The sequence below is a fragment of the Durio zibethinus genome, chromosome 25, assembly GCF_047325235.1.
Source record: "Durio zibethinus cultivar Kanyao isolate XHJ-2024 chromosome 25, ASM4732523v1, whole genome shotgun sequence".
In the NCBI taxonomy this organism is placed as follows: domain Eukaryota; kingdom Viridiplantae; phylum Streptophyta; class Magnoliopsida; order Malvales; family Malvaceae; genus Durio; species Durio zibethinus.
This window is the reverse complement of record NC_143186.1, coordinates 15,315,153-15,333,053: the sequence shown is the minus strand read 5'-3', so window position 1 is coordinate 15,333,053 and position 17,901 is coordinate 15,315,153. Positions and strand designations below refer to the sequence as shown.

The 17,901-nt window shown below is 34.0% G+C and overlaps 1 protein-coding gene across 1 annotated transcript; it reads right to left on the bottom strand.

Annotated features, from left to right (window-relative positions):
• LOC111275834 (Nucleotidyltransferase family protein) lies at nt 1-5,881 on the bottom strand. The gene is made up of 13 exons (XM_089754551.1): nt 5,373-5,881; nt 4,429-4,541; nt 4,269-4,325; nt 3,880-3,975; nt 3,738-3,808; nt 2,851-2,893; nt 2,344-2,424; nt 2,191-2,250; nt 1,844-1,894; nt 1,634-1,731; nt 1,486-1,534; nt 1,285-1,329; nt 1-993 (listed from the first exon to the last, which is right to left on the bottom strand). The coding sequence occupies exons 1-13, from the start codon at nt 5,761-5,763 to the stop codon at nt 493-495; spliced, it is 1,656 nt and encodes a 551-aa protein (XP_089610677.1). The 5' UTR covers nt 5,764-5,881; the 3' UTR covers nt 1-492.
• Between the last annotated feature and the right edge of the window lie 12,020 nt (nt 5,882-17,901).

Sequence of the window (17,901 nt, the reverse complement as noted above, 5' to 3'; positions counted from 1 at the left end):
TTTTAAAGAATAGCAGATGGGGTGAATCCCCAAAAGGCTCTCTTCTTCCAATATCAGAGTATCAAATGGTACATGGAGAAAAAATGTGAAACTAATTTGACATTAAACTTTCAAGATGTAAAGTTAACTGCTTATATTAAGCTATTGTTACATTTGACAGTATAAAAATGTTTTTAAGATTCTTCCCCTAGTCTTCATAATTTTTGCCAACTATAGGAAGGCCTCATCTGCAGCCGGAAAATTTTTAAAGGGGACTAGTAAAGCTTAAACCCATCCAAGACCTATAGAAAACTACTGTCTAGAACAGAAGTCCCTAAATCTTGTATGATAGCATCTAGTAGTCCACCTTGACATCTTGCTTCACCGTTCCTTGCTGCAACACGATATATATGACTATATCAGCACAATTAGACCTTCGCTTAGTGGCAAGACAGATTCATGAATGATTAAGGAAGACAACCAATGAAATAAGGGCACAAGGGTGTGATCATTCTAGCGACTCCTGGAAGAACCAACTTCATGGCGACCAAAACCATTGGCATTTTTGTGTTTATGGTTATGTCTAGAACTTTTCTTTCGCTCACTCTTTTCTTTCTCTGAGACTGTTTCTTCATGCCAGATCTTTCTTACATCACCATTCTCTTTTACTTTCTTCTTTTTGTGCCTTTCTTTGGAAGAAGATTTCCTCTTTCTTCCAGAGGATTGAGCACTATCATGTCCAGCATTTCCATCTCCTCGAGGCAGTGGTTCTTCATCATCTAAGTGCCAATTGCACAAAATGTCCTGCTGATCTGCAGACATTGTCTGTAAGGGTTCCCCAGCTCCAGGAAGCAAGCTACTAAACGTAATACCCCCGCTAGATCCTCCTTTACGTTCAAGCAAAAGCGGATCTGGTCTAATTATGGTACCAAGAATGCTTCTATTGGGGCCCAGAGACAAGATGATCTTTGGATTAGTCAAGGTAGAAAAAGCCATCCCAAAAGCTGATCTAATCTGCAAGATAATATATAACATTCTCACTACAAATATTATGATAGAGCTAAACAAATACCTCACATCTTAGATAGAAGGTTGTGATGATTCTTGATTCAAACCTGAAAGCCATCATCTAACTTGTCCTACCAGAGACCAAACCTAAAAGTCAACAGTCAACTATCCTATAGATTTTTATTGCATGAATATGGAATAGTAATTGTGGTTTGGGTTAAGGGGGGGAAGAGGCAGCCATGAGTATAGGGTTCTTTCCCTGAAAATACAGTTGACTAGAAAGAGAAGAGCATTAACCTGGATATAGTTAAATGAGTTCTTCCCGATGTCATTGTCTGGAGCCTGTTTCATAAAGAAGAGATTAATAAAAATGAACAGACAAAAACACAAGCATGACTCAACAATAAAGGAAGTACGAATATTGCTAGCGTGGAAGCCTGTGATTGCCACCAGCATTCCTAAAATTAGGAGACAACAAGAAACAACATTCAAGGTAACCTGTGGGTCCTCAATGGAGATGAGAAATGGTCGCCCTTTGTTTGAAAACCTAAAGGAGAATCAAACCAAAAAGAATATACAATTTTAGTTACCAGTACTTGAGGAAGAAAAGTGATCACTTTGGCATGAAGGAAAAATTTCCTTTTACCCTCTGCTATTCTTCAAAAAGAAAGTGCCTCTCCCTTTGCAAGACACTCCAACATCTACGGTGTTCAGTTTTCGTCCATAAAAATCAAAGAAGTGCACCTAATTTCCGAAAGAAAGACATTTATAAGATTGCATGTCCGTTTTTCTTTTCTTAAAGGTTTGGATTAAAAGAGAAGCAAAAGATAAAAGTACGGCTTCTTAGAAGACATACCAAGAGCATCCCCAAGTTATGTTCCAGATAAGCTTGGGATTCATGCAGACTCTGAAGCACAAAAGGTATAAAGATAGGTTAGGCCACACAAATAAAACAGGGGCAAAAAAGAAAAATGCTAAAGTCCAATGCCTTGTCAAAAATCTGAAAATGTTACTCGTACTCCATATCTTTATTATTTTATTAAAATTTTTAATAGCACAAGTACCATCAACATAACAGACTGGCTGCAAATAATATAACAGTCTTTCCTTATTGGAGTGCGTTCATAGGTACCAAGCAGAAGCACGTACACATCTGCATGCAGCTCATATTGAAAATTTAAATACGATCAGAAATTTGCTTACCTGCAACATGGCCATGAGCATCGCAAGGAGAGCATAAGAACCTATTCCGCCTGAATATACCTGCATAGTTTCAACAACATTTCAAACCAAGCACAGAGGAATAACAATATTTTTAGAAGAAATAACAATGCTTCAGGATAGACAAACTCAAACCTCATTCAGGTCTCTCTGTTGTAAAAATACTTTCAAGATCAAACATAAAGGTCGTAATTGAGGCCATTTTAGTACTGCTTCCTAAGAGAAAACACATAAGCACAGTTTAAATTTAGAAAATACAAAAAAAAAAAAGAAAAGAAAAAGTCCTAAGTTTATGCCTTGGAACATATAAAGAAATAATCTAATAGAAGCAGAGTTTCAATACACCAGAGAAAAACCACAAAAAGTCCTAAGTTTGTGGAGCATGTAGAAGTCATAAAAAATTATTTACGTAAATTTTAATCAAAGAATCCAAAATTAGACATCAAAAAGCATGTCCCATCAGCAAGGATAAATCTACCAGACAAATAAACTACAACACGAGCACATTCCTCATAAGAAAAAGTCTATGGTCCAACATACTTGACCTCATTTGACAAAAAGGGATTAGAATAACTACATCTTAAGCATCACTATCAAAAACTAACAAATGAAACATCAGAGCACAAAACTATTGCAACAAACCTTGATAAACTCGGCAGCTTTTGGTCCATTATCCACATCAAAGCTGCAGTATTGAACAACCAATTAAATATTAAACTATGAGAGAGCATTGCCAAATAAAACATGAAACATAGTTTCAAACTGCCACATCAAACCAAGATGGAGATAAAACAGCTTTCTCTGGTACACTTATCACTTATGTTATATGTCAGATTAGGAACCAAATCCAGTCTCCACCCTCATAAACTTCCAAGCATCCCATTAGATATTGTCAATCAATACAAATTCAAGGAAGATAGGAATCTGTGTCAACATAACTTCTTTACATGATTAAAGACAAAAATGATGATAAAGGTTTTTTCAAGAATTCTTGACAATCTCACCTTCATCGAATAAAAATATTTCTGTTTGGCAAATTATTTTACCTCACAGATTATTAATATCCAAATACTAATTTGAAATGTTGATTAGTTCCACTATGTCATATCCAAAAACTTTGACTTCCCTAATTTCATGGACCTCAAAGGAAATCCCATGAGGATAACTTAAAAGTTCCATCTTTACAACTTCCAAAAAAGCATTTCCGCTAAAGTTTCATATTTGCTTCAGTGTTTTATATGATGATTTTCATACTAAAATTAACAGATACAAAAACAAATTCAGCATGTTCGGAGGCAAAAAGAAAATATTGAAGATGGGATTTAGCGCTAAAATATGTGGACAAGTAAACAAAATTAGTTTCAAACAAATATATATTATAAACAAAGTAGGTTTCCAACAAATATAATTATAAGTGTATAACAAACATTACAGATTAACAGACAACAAAGTTGCCAAGAAAGTAGAATATGGACCAATTTTGAAATTCCAATCAATCCAAAAGCAATGCAAGAGGAAAACAAAACTACCTTATATCAAATGCAACACCACTTTTCTTTTCCACAAATTTAACTATTGGTACGCGAGCTTTTGCAATCACCTGATAAGAATTGAATTGTTAGGTAAATATACTCTTTTTGTATCAATAAACTTTCTAAACAAAGAAAGTACCTGCATCTTTTTTGCAATTCCCCTTTGAGATAATGCCCTCGAAAGAGCATGCAAACCAGTCTGCGGATTTTTTATACCTGACCCTAGAATCACAACCTATACACAGTATAAACAAATAACTACAAAAATCAATCATACAGTGCAGGGGAGAATATATAATAGCAGTCTTGCTATATTCTTTTTTATATTTTCAAAAACCTTTTGGTCAGTATTCAGCTTCCTATTCTTTTTCTTTTCATAGTAGAAAATCAATATCCTATATTAAATTATACTAATGAAAAACCATCAAATGTGTTACTGCATGCTATAATATAACAGGATTAGACCATTGACAGAATTAGAGTTGCCAGATATAAATTTTATGGGATAATAGGAAGCATAATACTCACATCGATATCACTTGTTGGTAAATAAAGTCCTGTCCTGAAAGACCCAAAAACTTCTGGCTGCAAAGAAACAAGTTGTTACCTTTTGGCCTTGTAAAATATGTGTGCATGTTTACATGTATGTGCTTTTCAGCATGTGAGAAAGAGAGGTTGCTAATCATACCTGGCAGGCAGGCCATATGTATTTGATCACATCAAAAACAGAACCCACAGCTGCATCACGTGCTGCTTGCTCTTCCGGAGTTGGGGATAGAAAACCACAGAAGTCCACTATCTCTGCAATACCCAACATCAATGCTAAAGTTTAAAATCTGTTACGATATACACACCCTTAAAAATGGCATTCAAGAATGTTTATCACCATCTCCCAACAACAAGCACCGTAGGTAATACAAACATAAATAATTTCATAAAAGAAAGCTAGAATATATATATATTTTTAATCGTGCTTCAAATTTTACAAGATTATATTAACAGAAATCTAAAACGGAAGTACTTGACGGTTCATATGCCCATCCATGGACTCCAGGTGTTACTTCCATCAATCCTAGTACATGTGCGGACCAACAATCTATTACTCTTCACTCATCAATTCATGCAACATAACAACAATTACACATGCAACCCGCCATTTTGTTTATAGACAATCACATACATAAGAACTAGTGTGCCATAAAATCACACAAGTCAGTGTAAGGAGCAGACGCAAAAGCTCAAAGTGAATTATCAAGCACTAGCACGCAAACAAGGTAAAGATACAAAATTTACCAAAGGATATCTCAATTGAAAAACTTAAAATTTCAATCCCAGATATATTCATTACTAAAATAACCGATATAGCATTGAATTTAAAGGCAATTGAAATAATTTGATAGCAATAAAGCTGACTCAATATTTTGTAACAGGATAAAAACCCCGAATTCAACTAAGTTTAATCACCACTTATCAAATTCTAATCCTGAAAGAAAAAACTCTAAATTTCCGCAAAATAAACAAAAACTAAATTAATCATTAAAAGGTTTAATTTTCCATAAAATAACCAAAACTCAGCTAAAATTAATAAAAAATTCCTCCATAAAAAAAAAAAAGCTTATATCGTTACCAAACCTTTATGCAACTGAAGCATTGGACTTTTAAACCTACTATTTCCACGAAACCACCACTTGTTCTCAAGCTTCAGCTCATCCACAATACCGGGCGTCTTCGGCTCCGTTTCATCCCAAGCCGAGACCGGAACCTGAACTGGCACCGGCTCAGCCGGCTCGTTAATATCAAGAGAGAAATAATCCGGCGCAGCGGAGTCCACGGAGATGGGATTTTCGGCTGATAAAGAGATTTCGTTACGGAAGACAGAATACAGCTCAAGAGGAGGTAGATCGGACGCCGTAGATTCGGAGGCAGGGGAAGAAGGGAGGGAAATTGGAGTTACCGTTAGGGTTTCGTATAGAATGGGTTGCGAATTGGGGGGGATTTGGGGCTCCATTGAAAGAAGTTCCATGTAAAGGTTAGAGTTTCGGGGAATGGCGGTCGGGGAAATTAGGGTTTATTAGACTTGGGAATGGGCGGGTAGATTGAGGGGTTTAACGTTTTTTTTTTTTTTTTTTTTGGGGGGGGGGGGGGGGCAAAATAGGGGTTTAATATTTAAACGACGTAAGATTTTCTTTTTGTTTAATAATTGTTTTTTCTTTTCTTTTAAAAAAAGGATTACTAATTTCAATTTTCAAAGATGTTTTTTTATTATTATTTTTGTTGGTTAAAATAACTTATATAAAATTTTCAATTTTTTGACTTAGTTATGAATTTTGACACTTATTTTCTATGTATTTTCAATTTTAAAATAAATTTATTGTAGAATCATTCTATTATTAGTAGAATTTTCAATAAGCAAATATTAATTTTTTGTTCATCAAATGTATTTAATCTTGAAATCATTAAACTCAATCTTCTCACTTCTCTATTTTTCTTCATAAATATAAAAATCATGTATATCTAATACTTCAAAAAGAATTATACAAATACATGGAGTTTTGTTTGTTTAATTCGTTGATTAATTTGTTCATTTAATTTAAATTTATTATTTTTATATACTTTATAATATTTAATTGTAAATATAATTTTTTATATTATTAATTTCATAAAAGATAAATAATATGGATTCCTTATGAAAATCAAAGAATTTTGAGAGAAAAAAAAATCAAAAGAATTTTTAAAGAAAATTGATGGTACTTTCTCCAATATTACTAATCAACACAGAACATAACTAATTAGCTGTATAATATATCAATAACTCTATACAATTTAAAAGAAAAGTTAAAAGAGGAATGCATGAATCAAAGCTCCAATCTACAATTTTCTTATTTAATATTTCTTAATATGCAAGTGATGTCAAAATTATTAATTTAGTAAAAATATAAAATTAAAAACTTAACTTAACTTAGTTAATGTAGCTAATATTATTAAAAATTATGATTCGATAAGTTTAAAATTCAAATTTAAACACTTATAATTTTTTTTAATTTATATTGAAACCTTTTTTGTAAAAAAAAATAAAAATTTAAGATCATTGGTAAGTCCTAAAAAACCCTTTGAACTTGTGTTTCAAATCCCATAAAACCAGTTAGTTTACTTTTCCAATTTTCCTATTAAACCATAAACAAAAATCTATTTTTATAAAAAGAAATAGATTTCTATAATGAAATTAACCCATGTTCCAAAAACATAGAAAAAGAACAAAGATATTGCCACTTGATTTATTTGAAACATTATATGGTATTGGTATCTTGCATTCTCCTGGATTTTTTTCAACCATGTTGGGTTTGTTCCTGAAAAGTTAAAACCAAGATACTGATAATATTGAATCAGGGGAAACAAGCGATACTATTATTCATCAAATTCAAGTTTTTCCAGCTATATGCAAAACCATGTTGCCAATTAATCCAAGACCAAAAACACTGATCAATTCTGCTCCTGGTGATGATTGTGCTATTTGCTTGGAAAGTTTCGGAGAAAAAGAGGTTGGTAGGGTTCTTGTCAAGTGTGACCATGTTTTTCATAAGCTTTGTGTTGAAGAATGGTTGAAGATTAACCTTTCATGCTCTCTTTGTCAAATTGATGCTTTCTCTATTGTTATTTATGTGTAGTCAAACAATGGTTAACTGATCCGTGAGAGTCATATATGAAAAATCAAGATTTTCTTGGTTTCCTTATCTTTTATGTCCATAATATTTTGTAGTAAATTTGAAGTTTCTTCCTTAAGAATAAGATTTCAAGGTTTTTGTCTGTTTTATAAGATTCTTATTATTCTCGTATTATATTATATCTTTTGATTTTAATATTTTAATTTGTTAATATAGTTAAAAATGAACTAGTAGCTATCTTATCGAGATTCTTGTTATTCTTGTATTACTTTTCATTTTAAGTGTCAAAATTCATAAATATAAAATGTATATAAATAAATCTAGAGTTTAACTCAATTAGTTCATGCAATTATCACGTGCCAAGAGTTTAAGCCTAGCTACTGTGTGCCCTTACGCGAGAAACTACCATTCATATGCCTAAGTAATCTTTTAACCAACTTTGTTCCATGTACTACTGACTATGCCATGCATGTGTGCTGGAACTCAACCTTCTTGGAGTTTAGGAGAAAGCTAGATAAGGAAGGATTAAGGCAAGAGTAATATATTTACTTGATGTATGTACATTTGCTCTTGTTGTCACCTATCTCTCTCTATGGGAGTATCTATATATCTTTGTATCTGTATACAAATGAGTGGGTGGCTCACCTATTTATACTTGAGCCCCTTTGGTACCTATGGCTTTAATGGTTCTAAGTGTATGGCCATTAAGGGCTTTTTAGAGGGTTCTAGGGTGTCTTGGCCCCAACAAGGTTGGTTAAGGCCTTTCTAGAGACTTGTTAGTTTCGAGCACCCTGCTGAGCCCCTAGGTCTAAAAGGGTCCGAGTACTTCTGCTGAGTGCCCACGCCTAGGGCCTTCAAAAAGCTTCATTGTCTAGGTGCTATAATACTTCTACCTATTTGTGTATCTGGCCCTTCTAGAGGGTTCCATGCCCGTCGGCCCCTTTTAGAAGGTTTCATGCCTATCGGCCTAGGTTTGGCTTATCTAGAGCCTTCTCAAGTCCAATGCTTGCCCCACTGTTGTAGGGTTGTCTAGAAGCTTCCCTCGTTTGGGTGCTATAGTGGCCATGCCTAGCCTTTTGGAACCTTCGATGCCAATACACCTGACCTGCCTCTAGGCCTCTCTAGATCCTTCTGTGCTCGTTTGCTTGGCCTGTCTCCAGGCGATTCTAGGCCCTTCCATGCCTGACTGCCATACCACATCCTAGGGTGTTCTAGAACCTTCCAATGAGCAATCCTCATACCTGGCATTGTGCAACTCACCTCGAACATATTGCTACACTTTGGCCTTGACTTTAGCTCACACACTTAGGTAAAATAAGTGCCTTTAGGGCCTTGATTAGTGCTTCGCCCGTACCATCTCGAGCAAGTCCCTTCATGCAACCCTCTGGTTTAGGACTTATGCATGGCTTGTGACACAATCATCTTTAAGAAATGATAATCATCTAATAGGTTTGAAATTTAAATCTTGACACCTACAATCCTTTTTTACATGTCCAGACTAAAACTTCTTCTACGAAAAAAATATATAAATGATAAAGATACATTAACAAACAAGAAAAAAGGGTATCGTATAATTTATTGTAATTTTCTAAAACTATATTGTATATGATAGTTGACAAATAGTGTAAAATCCAACTTTTTGTAATTCTAGAATAATTTAAACTCAAGAAATTTAAATATTAAGTATGGGTCTTAACTCATTGAATCTTGAATTTAAGAGTAATCCTTCCCTATTCCATTATAGACAAAATGGCAATGATAGAAACTTAAGATTTTGCACAACTAGTCAATAGATAGACAAATCTGTTTGACAACTAGTGTTTTAAAGAATAATTATGTATGAAATTAAGGATATAATTGGTTGGCAATATCTCAATTAACCAACTTGCCAACCCCATATGAAAACTAAAACCTTTATTGTGCTGGAAATCAATTCAACAATTCTTCAAGTTTTGCTTTATTCTCTTGCTTTCTATTTATTGTTTAAAATTCCAATAAATCAAGAATGGCATCACCACCTTCATCTTATGATGATTGTAGATGCCCATTTTAGTCTGGGCCCAATTAGGCCCATTTTGTTCAGGCCCAACTGGGTCAATTATGGCCCATTTGGTCCAATTAGATTTTTTTTTGTTATTATTATTATTATTATTATTATTATTATTATTATTATTATTATTACTATTATTAATGTTATTTTTATTTTATTTTTTCTTTTTTTTCTTTTCTTCTGTTTCTTTTTCTGCTCAATCTGCACGTGAATGAAGATTAGGATTATAATATTTTTGGATCAACATATAATCAAATTAATACTATTGAAATTTTAGATCTAAAATCTCGTTTGGATAGAATACAATCCCAGGAATCAAGCCTGAGATTGATTTTGTACATTTCCTGAATTGATCTTAGGTTGCCTATAAATTAAACCTATTCTACAGAGCAAAGAACACACATAAAAGAAACGAAAAAAGAATTAGTGAAAATTTTGGGGGAGTTTTGGCAAAAAGGGGTTTTAGTAATTTGATTTGGGGTTTTGGATTTCAATATGAGTTTGTAGGCTTGATTTTTAAGTTTCTGGGCTAGGATTAGGATTCAAAGAGTTTTTGGGAGGTTATGGGAGTGATTAGGACTAAAATTGGAGAGATCTGGGAAAATTCGAAGAAATCTAGGTTTTCTGGGTTTTTTTGGGTTTGGGATAAATTTTTCGATTGAATTTTTTGGCAGGCTTTGAATTTTTCGGTGGAGTTTCTGCTGATTTTCCAAAAATCGATGAGTTCCCAGTTTTTGGTTGAATTTTTGGTGACTTTTCCAGAAATCGATGGAATTCTCAGTTTTCGGTTAAAGTTTTCGGCAGGTGTTTTGAAGAATCTTAGAGAGAAGGTAAAGCTTTTCGGTCTAGAGAGAGAGAAGGTAGAAGGAATTTTGAAGCAAAATGTTGGAAAGTGCCTTATATACTACCTCAAACAACATCGTTTTGGTAAGCCAAGATCTGCGCGTTGACCCGAAAACCCGTGCGCCTACCCTCATCCTAACTCGACTCGATCGCAGGTTTTCTTTTTTTTTTTTAATTTTATTTTATTTTATTTCTAACCTATTTTTTATTTCTTTTTATATTATTTTCCAAAAAAAAAAAACCAAGAAACTTATTTATACCACTGATATCCTTTTTAAAAAAATATATTTCAAAAAAAAAAAAAGAGAAAGGAAATTTGTCAAAAAAAAATTCTTGAAAATAATGTTCCCAAAATAATAAATAAATAAATAAAATTTTTAAAATGGTTTACTGTTCTGATAAAATTCATAACTTATTTGGTAAAAATGAGCAAGGCTTGGATAATTTGAAATCAATCTGGTACCATCCCTTAAATAGGCGTTTTAGGGGTATTACAACTTCTTTCATGTGTAATCGACTCCCAAACCTAACATCTGTTTTGCAAATCAAATTCAATCAGGTGGCTAATATACCTAGATAAAAAAGATTGGTAGTAATTTCTTTCCATTCCAAGTCTAGCGATAGATCCATGAATCTATACGTTATGACAACTTGGTGACTCCACTGGGGACATTATAAAAGAGTCAAACCAGTAAATGATTTCTTATTATCTAGGCCTTGTTCAACAAATTTGAAATTATCCCTTATATTTGCTTTATTATTTATTACATAATTGTTTATTTGTTTGCCTTATTATTCATTACCTATATTTGTTTAAATATCTACTTATTATATTTGTCATTCATGTGTATGTGTGTAACATAAACCCTCCACTCGGGCTTTACCTTTAGGATGGAGTGAAGTATCTATATTCTCATGAGATTTCATGTCTCCACATGGGCCTACAAAACACTCTCACTCAGATTGAACCATTTTCGCTTAAAGCCTATGATGGGTGAGGATTGGGGTGCCTTATTAGTTTATAATGAACCATGATGTAGGGAACAATTTGGGAGCCTTTTAGAAATTACCCAAACCATATATAACTAACTTTAGAAGCCTAACCATAGATAGAGCCTTATTTTCAACCCTCTATAGATGATCCTAAATTCTAGGTCATATTGCTATCTTAATTGTTATGTTTTTCCTATATTAATGACTAACTTCTTTGTCTCTTTTTGCACTCATTCATGAACATGTTCACAAATTGCATAGTATTCTTACCCTAAGGTTATTTCAACAAAAAGCCCTCATGGATTTCACAAAATGTCAGGTTTGCACCTTATCTATGCTATTCGAATGTAATTCTCCCATAGAGGTAAAGCTTGAATAAAAAAAAAGGCAGTTGGAAGAAAAAGATTATTTACCACCTGGTCATGTCCCTACACTGTCAAGAGAAGTCTACCTACTCCTTAAGCATAATAATTTGAAAAGCCTATTAGACACATGGAATGGTATGACCCTTTCAAGGCATGAGGCCTTTTGTGAAAAATTTGGACATATATCATATCTCTTATCAATGGAGATTGACTACTCATTCATTAGGGTGATGGTACAGTTTTGTGATCCCTCATACCGGTGTTTCATTTTTAATGAAGCTAATCTAGTACCAACAATTGAGGAGTATTCAACTCTGATGGGTATATATCTATTGTATCCAGATAGAATATACATGAAAAAATATAAATCAGGGAGTTTCAAGAAGCTGAGTTAGATGCTAGGGGTGGGAAAAGAGACTATAGATTCATACATTAGAGAGAAAGGTGATCACAAAGGTATTTCATAGGAAGTCCTTTGGGATTTTATTATCAAGCATCCAAATGATGATCAGGTAATGAATGTATTTGCTTTGGCCATATATGGGTTGGTCATTTTCCCCAAGGTCTTGGGACACATTGAGATGGAAGTGGTGGATTTATTTAAGCAGATTGAAAGAGGATGTAACCCTTCACCAGTTATTTTCATAGAAACTATCAAATTTCTGAGTTTTTGTAGGCAGATAGACAAAGCACGTTTCATGGATTGCATACCTTTACTATATGTATGGATAAAAAGCCATTTTGAATGCAAGAAAAATGCCTTTACCAAACTTTATCTCCACACTCGGAGTTCAATTATAGAATTCTATCAAAGCACTTGGCCAAAGGTAAAAATTTAGAAGGAATGGAAATATTTGCTATAAGGACTCACAGTTAGTCAGGTAAGATGGTTAGCTCTATGGATAGGTAGAAAACCTATGCTATACCCATGCGAAAATGAGATAGAGGTCCCACTTCTAGGCCTATAGGGTTAACAAGTTATGCCCCATTAATGGTAAGGAGGTAGTATAGAGTTGAACAGTTTATTTCTATGACCCACAAGCTTGGCTAGTTCGACTGCTCATATGGGAACCTTCCAAAAGATTGCTAACAATTTTAAAGCCTGGAAGAATCCCAAAAGAGTAAATCCAGGGCCATTCATTGATCGAGTTACTCAAGGGTATTTGGTTTGAAGAAATATGAGAGGTCAGGAGATTACATTTGGGCCTCAAGATCATCACTTACTAGTGGGTCAAGAGTTTGGTAAATAGCTTTCAAAATTAGAGCATGAGATGGATAAGGAGAAACTGAGACAAGAGGTCTTGAAGCTGTAGAAAAAAAAAGACTAATGGCAAAACAAAGCAAAGAAACTAGAAGTCCAAGCCCACAGAATTTCCAAAGAATATAGCAAGGCCTAGAAGGTTGTTAGGGAATGGGACGACGCCCTAAAAAAGTTGAAGGAGTTACAACATAAGCATAAGAGATTGCACATATAGGTACGAGCCAAAAAAATAAACAATGCTTAATTGGCTCATGAAAATGAAGAATTGAAAGAAGAGCGCGACCACATAGAAAATGCTTTCATAGAGGTTGAACAGGAGAACCAATGGCTTTTAGACCATATTCTGACTTTGACATCAAAGTTGAGTGAACATAAAAGTCATGTCAGGTTCCTTACAGAAATGCATAGAGAATGATCCTATCAGGTGTGGTGCAGCGAAATAGAGGGGTTAGAAAGACAAAGATACATTGAACACCTTATTGCTCAGATAGGTAAGGTCGTGATCCAGGCAAGCGAGATGGTAGAAAAGGTTGAGACTCTGAGAGCTCTGATCACACCAACAGAGGAGCATGGACAGAAATTGTTGAATTTCATTGAGGAAGCTAAAGTCCAGTATGAGCAAGTTAGGCATTTCTATAAAGGAATAGTACTAGGTTTGATGTAAAATAGACTTCTATGGAATAAATGAAAGTTTTCTTTATTGGATCTTTTTTAAGAAGTAAATATTTTTCTTTTACTTTTTGTTTTCTTTCATTTGCATTACATTCACTCATGCATTCATTATCATAACATTATCATTGAACCTTTAATTGTGGTACTAAGGTGTAAGGATAGCTACTTATCAACACAATACTCAAGCTCGAGCTAGGAAAGATGGAACAAGACAATACAAGTTGCTTTAAAAGGATAGAAAAAGCCCAAGAAGCATTAGAAGAAAAGTTGAGCCAAATTTTGAAGGCCTTAAAAAAGATAAATATGGGGAAATTAGTGGAAGAAGATACTTTACAAGAAGCTACTAATTCAGTATATCCTTTAGGCTTCGGCCCACCATAAAATCAACATACTCCATTTTTCCAACCTTAACAGGTAGCTCTTTCGAAATACAACCACCCAGGAATGACCTATGCACCAGGTCACGAGAATGTCCAAAGCTATGATAATCCTATTTTTGTCAAAAAAATAGCTGAGCCCATTTAATTCCCTACTATAGATGAGTTGAAGGAGAAAGAAAAGCAACAGGTAGCTATACCCTTGAAAAATTCTAAAACTGATAAGGCTATGAATAGGTTTGAAGAAAGATTAAGGGTTATAGAGGGAATGGATTTCTCTGGATCTATGGACGCAGTGGGACTTTGCCTAGTACCAGACGTAATGATGCCATCAAAATTTAAAGTACCAAAGTTTGAGAAGTATGACAGTATCAAGTGTCCTATCACGCATATAACTATGTATTGTAGCAAAATAGTAGCACATGCCAATAATGAAAAATTACTTATGCATGTATTTCAATATAGTTTGACTGGATCTATTGTAAGATGGTACATCTAATTAGATGAGACTCATATCAAGGTATGAAAAAATTTGACCAGATCTTTTATCAACCAGTACCATCACATCATTGACATGGCTATCGATCACCTTTCTCTACAAGCCATGAAAAAAAAGGCATTTGAGTCGTTCGAACAATATGCTTAAAAATGGTAGGATATGACTGTCCAAGTACAATCTCTTTAACAGATAAAAAAACCACTATGCTATTTGTGAGTACCCTAAAGTCACCTTATTATGAGAGGATGATTGAAAATACGACTAAAAATTTTATAGACATGATGATTTCAGGAGAGATCATCGAAAATGTTTCAGGAGAGATCATCGAAAATGCCATAAAAAATGGTAAGATTGAAAGGGGTGAGTTTTCCAAAAAAACACCCAAAAAGAAGGAAAGTGTCAGGCTATGAGTCTTGAGGGGCAATAGTTCAAAAGTTACTCTTAGCCTGCTTACCTTACATACCACTATACAGTAAATCATACTTTTACATCACTATACCAATCAACCACTCGATCATCTTATCCATTTTTTCCAAAATCCCTTACTAACCCAGTCAGCACCACAAGTAATATCAAAGAACCATGAGCCATAGAAAAATCAACTTTTGATGCCATACCCATGAGCTACGTAGAGCTATATTAAGAGCTCTACAAAAACCATTTGATATCCTTGTCCTTGCAAAATAACTTAAATCTTCTTACCCTAAATGGTATGATTTCAACGTCGATTGCGATTATCATTTTGGAGTGATGGGACATTTTACTAAAAATTATATTACCCTTCAAACATTGAGTACAAAACTTGATTAAGGAAAGGCTGATAAGCTTTAATATAAGTGGAAGTTCTGCACCTAATGTTAGTGGGAATCTTTTACCTAATCATGTGATCAATGCATTAGACACAAGAGAAAAACATGTGAAAAAGAGAATAGAAGAGCTTAAGATGCCATTCGACCAATTATATAAAGCCTTATGTAAAGCTGTGATGATACAACCAGTGGCTTTATGCACGTATGAGGAAGAACATAATCTAACCCAAAGATGTACATACCATAGTGGGGCACTAAGTCATTCAATTGATGTCTGCAAACAATTCCATGATGAAGTTTAAAAATTAATGGACTCTTGCCAAAAAGAGCTGTATGAAGAGTTGAAAGCCTTAGAAGTTGAAAGCCTTAGAAGACACCCAGGTAGCTATGAAAAACTAATGGGTGCCAAAACTTGTCATTATACGTTGTAAAAAAAAACCACAATCAGCTGGGAATAAGTTTGTTCCCAAACCAGTAGCCCTCAAAGTTTCACACCCATTTCTTTATAAAGATAACAAAGTGGTGCCTTGAAACTATGAAAATGGGGCGACGATGCAAAGGCAGCAAATAGATATGTTAAAAGCTGAAATTACCCATATAACAGAAGTAAAGGGCATAACTAGAAGTGGGAGATATTACACTCAGGAGACTTGGAATAAATTAGAGAAAGGGAAGGAGAACCAAACTGAACTAGAGATCTTAAAAAGAAAGCATCAAAACTTGTGCCTAAAAAAGAGGCCTGTGAGTTTTTGAAGCTAGTCAAGCACAGTAAATACTCAGTAGTAAAACAATTAAATAAGATGCTAGCCAAAATTTCTCTATTATCACTTCTCTTGAACTTTGAACTATATCGTAATACCTTGTTAAAGGTATTGAATTAAGTTTATGTGGCTCATAATGTTTCCATGGAGCATGTGAATTATTTGACAGGCAATTTAGTAGTGCCACACCATATCTCTTTCAGTGATGATGACATTCCATCAAAAGGTAAAAAAAGTAACAAGGCATTGCATATCACTGTTAAATGTAAAGGCCGTATAATAGCTAAAATCTTTATTGATAATGGGTCAACCATTAATGTTATGCCTATGTCCACTTTGGCAAAGTTACCCTTTGATATATCTTATATCCAAGACAGTCAAATGGTAGTCCGAGCATTTGATGAGACTAGGCGAGAAGTATTAAGGGATGTTGAGCTACCCATATAGTTTGGTCCATGTGTTTTCAATATAAAATTTTAAGTTATGGATATCTTTTCATTATACAATTGCTTATTAGAAAAACCATGGATCCACAAGGCAGAAGTTGTTCCTTTATTACACTAAAAAATCAAATTCAATGTAGAAGCGTAATTGGTGATTGTGGTCGGGGAAGTGGTTGGGGAAGAAGATTTGCTGATAACCCAATCCATAAATGCCTCATATGTAGAAGTCACAAAAAAATCATTGGAGTGCTCATACAGATCTTTTAAACCTATTAATGCAATAGGTGAAAGGATTAAATTCAATCAGATTATGATTAATCAGATGGTTAACAAGGGTTGGAGTATTGGGCTCGGTTTGGGTAAGAACCTTTAAAGGATGAGAGAATTCTCAAAGTTTGAGGATAATAATGATAGAGTAGAATTAGGTTATGTGATGGAAGAAGTACCAGGCCATAACAGAAGGATGAAAAAAGAATCAATAGTTGTTCTACACATAAATGAGATTTTCATTCCTAGATGATACATGCTTCCAAAAGTAGAAGAAGACCCAAAAGAGGAATCAAAGTGAAAAGAAGCTTTTACCAAGCTATCCATACATATGGTAGATGATGAAGGCCCAAATGAGAAAACCTTGGTTTATCCATGCCTACTGAGATATGAATTACAAAACTGGAGGGTCATCCAAATGCTTATTATCTTTGATTTTCTTTTAATGTAATCACATCTTTTAATTGCTTATGTCTAATAACATTGGGATGAAATCTTATGTTTAGGCCTCTTATTTTTCATTATCCCAATAAAAGTAGGAGCATGCATTTTATTCATTTTTTCCATTCCATTCATCCTACCAACAAAATCTCTGGCCAATATTACCTATTCTATTAACTTTCAGGTCCCTGAATAAATGTAAAGATAATCATGACAATGATATTGGGTTTAACTTTGAAAATTTAATTAATATCGGTTAACTCAACATTGAAGAAGATTATGAGGAAATACTATGTCTTTAGCCCCAATTAGGTTAATTGAATAAGAAGATAAATCCATTGAGCCTCATCGAGAAGTGATCAAATTGGTTAATTTAGGCAATGTCAAAAATAAGAAAAGAAGTCAAGATTGGCACTTCACTTTCAGTTGACGACCAACAATGATTAGAAGGTTTGCTTCAGGAATTTATGAATGTATTCACTTGGTCCTATGAAGATATGCCTGGATTTAGCCCCAAAATAGTAGAGCATAAGTTACCATTAAAGCTAAAATGAAACTGATACAGCAAAAGCTAAGATGGATGAAACCAGAGATGCTATTGAAAATTAAATAAAAAGTTAAAAAGTAATTTGATACAAGCTTTCTATAGGTGACCAAATACCCTGAATGGGTAGCTAATTAGTACCTATCCCCAAAAAAGATGGCAAGGTGTGAATGT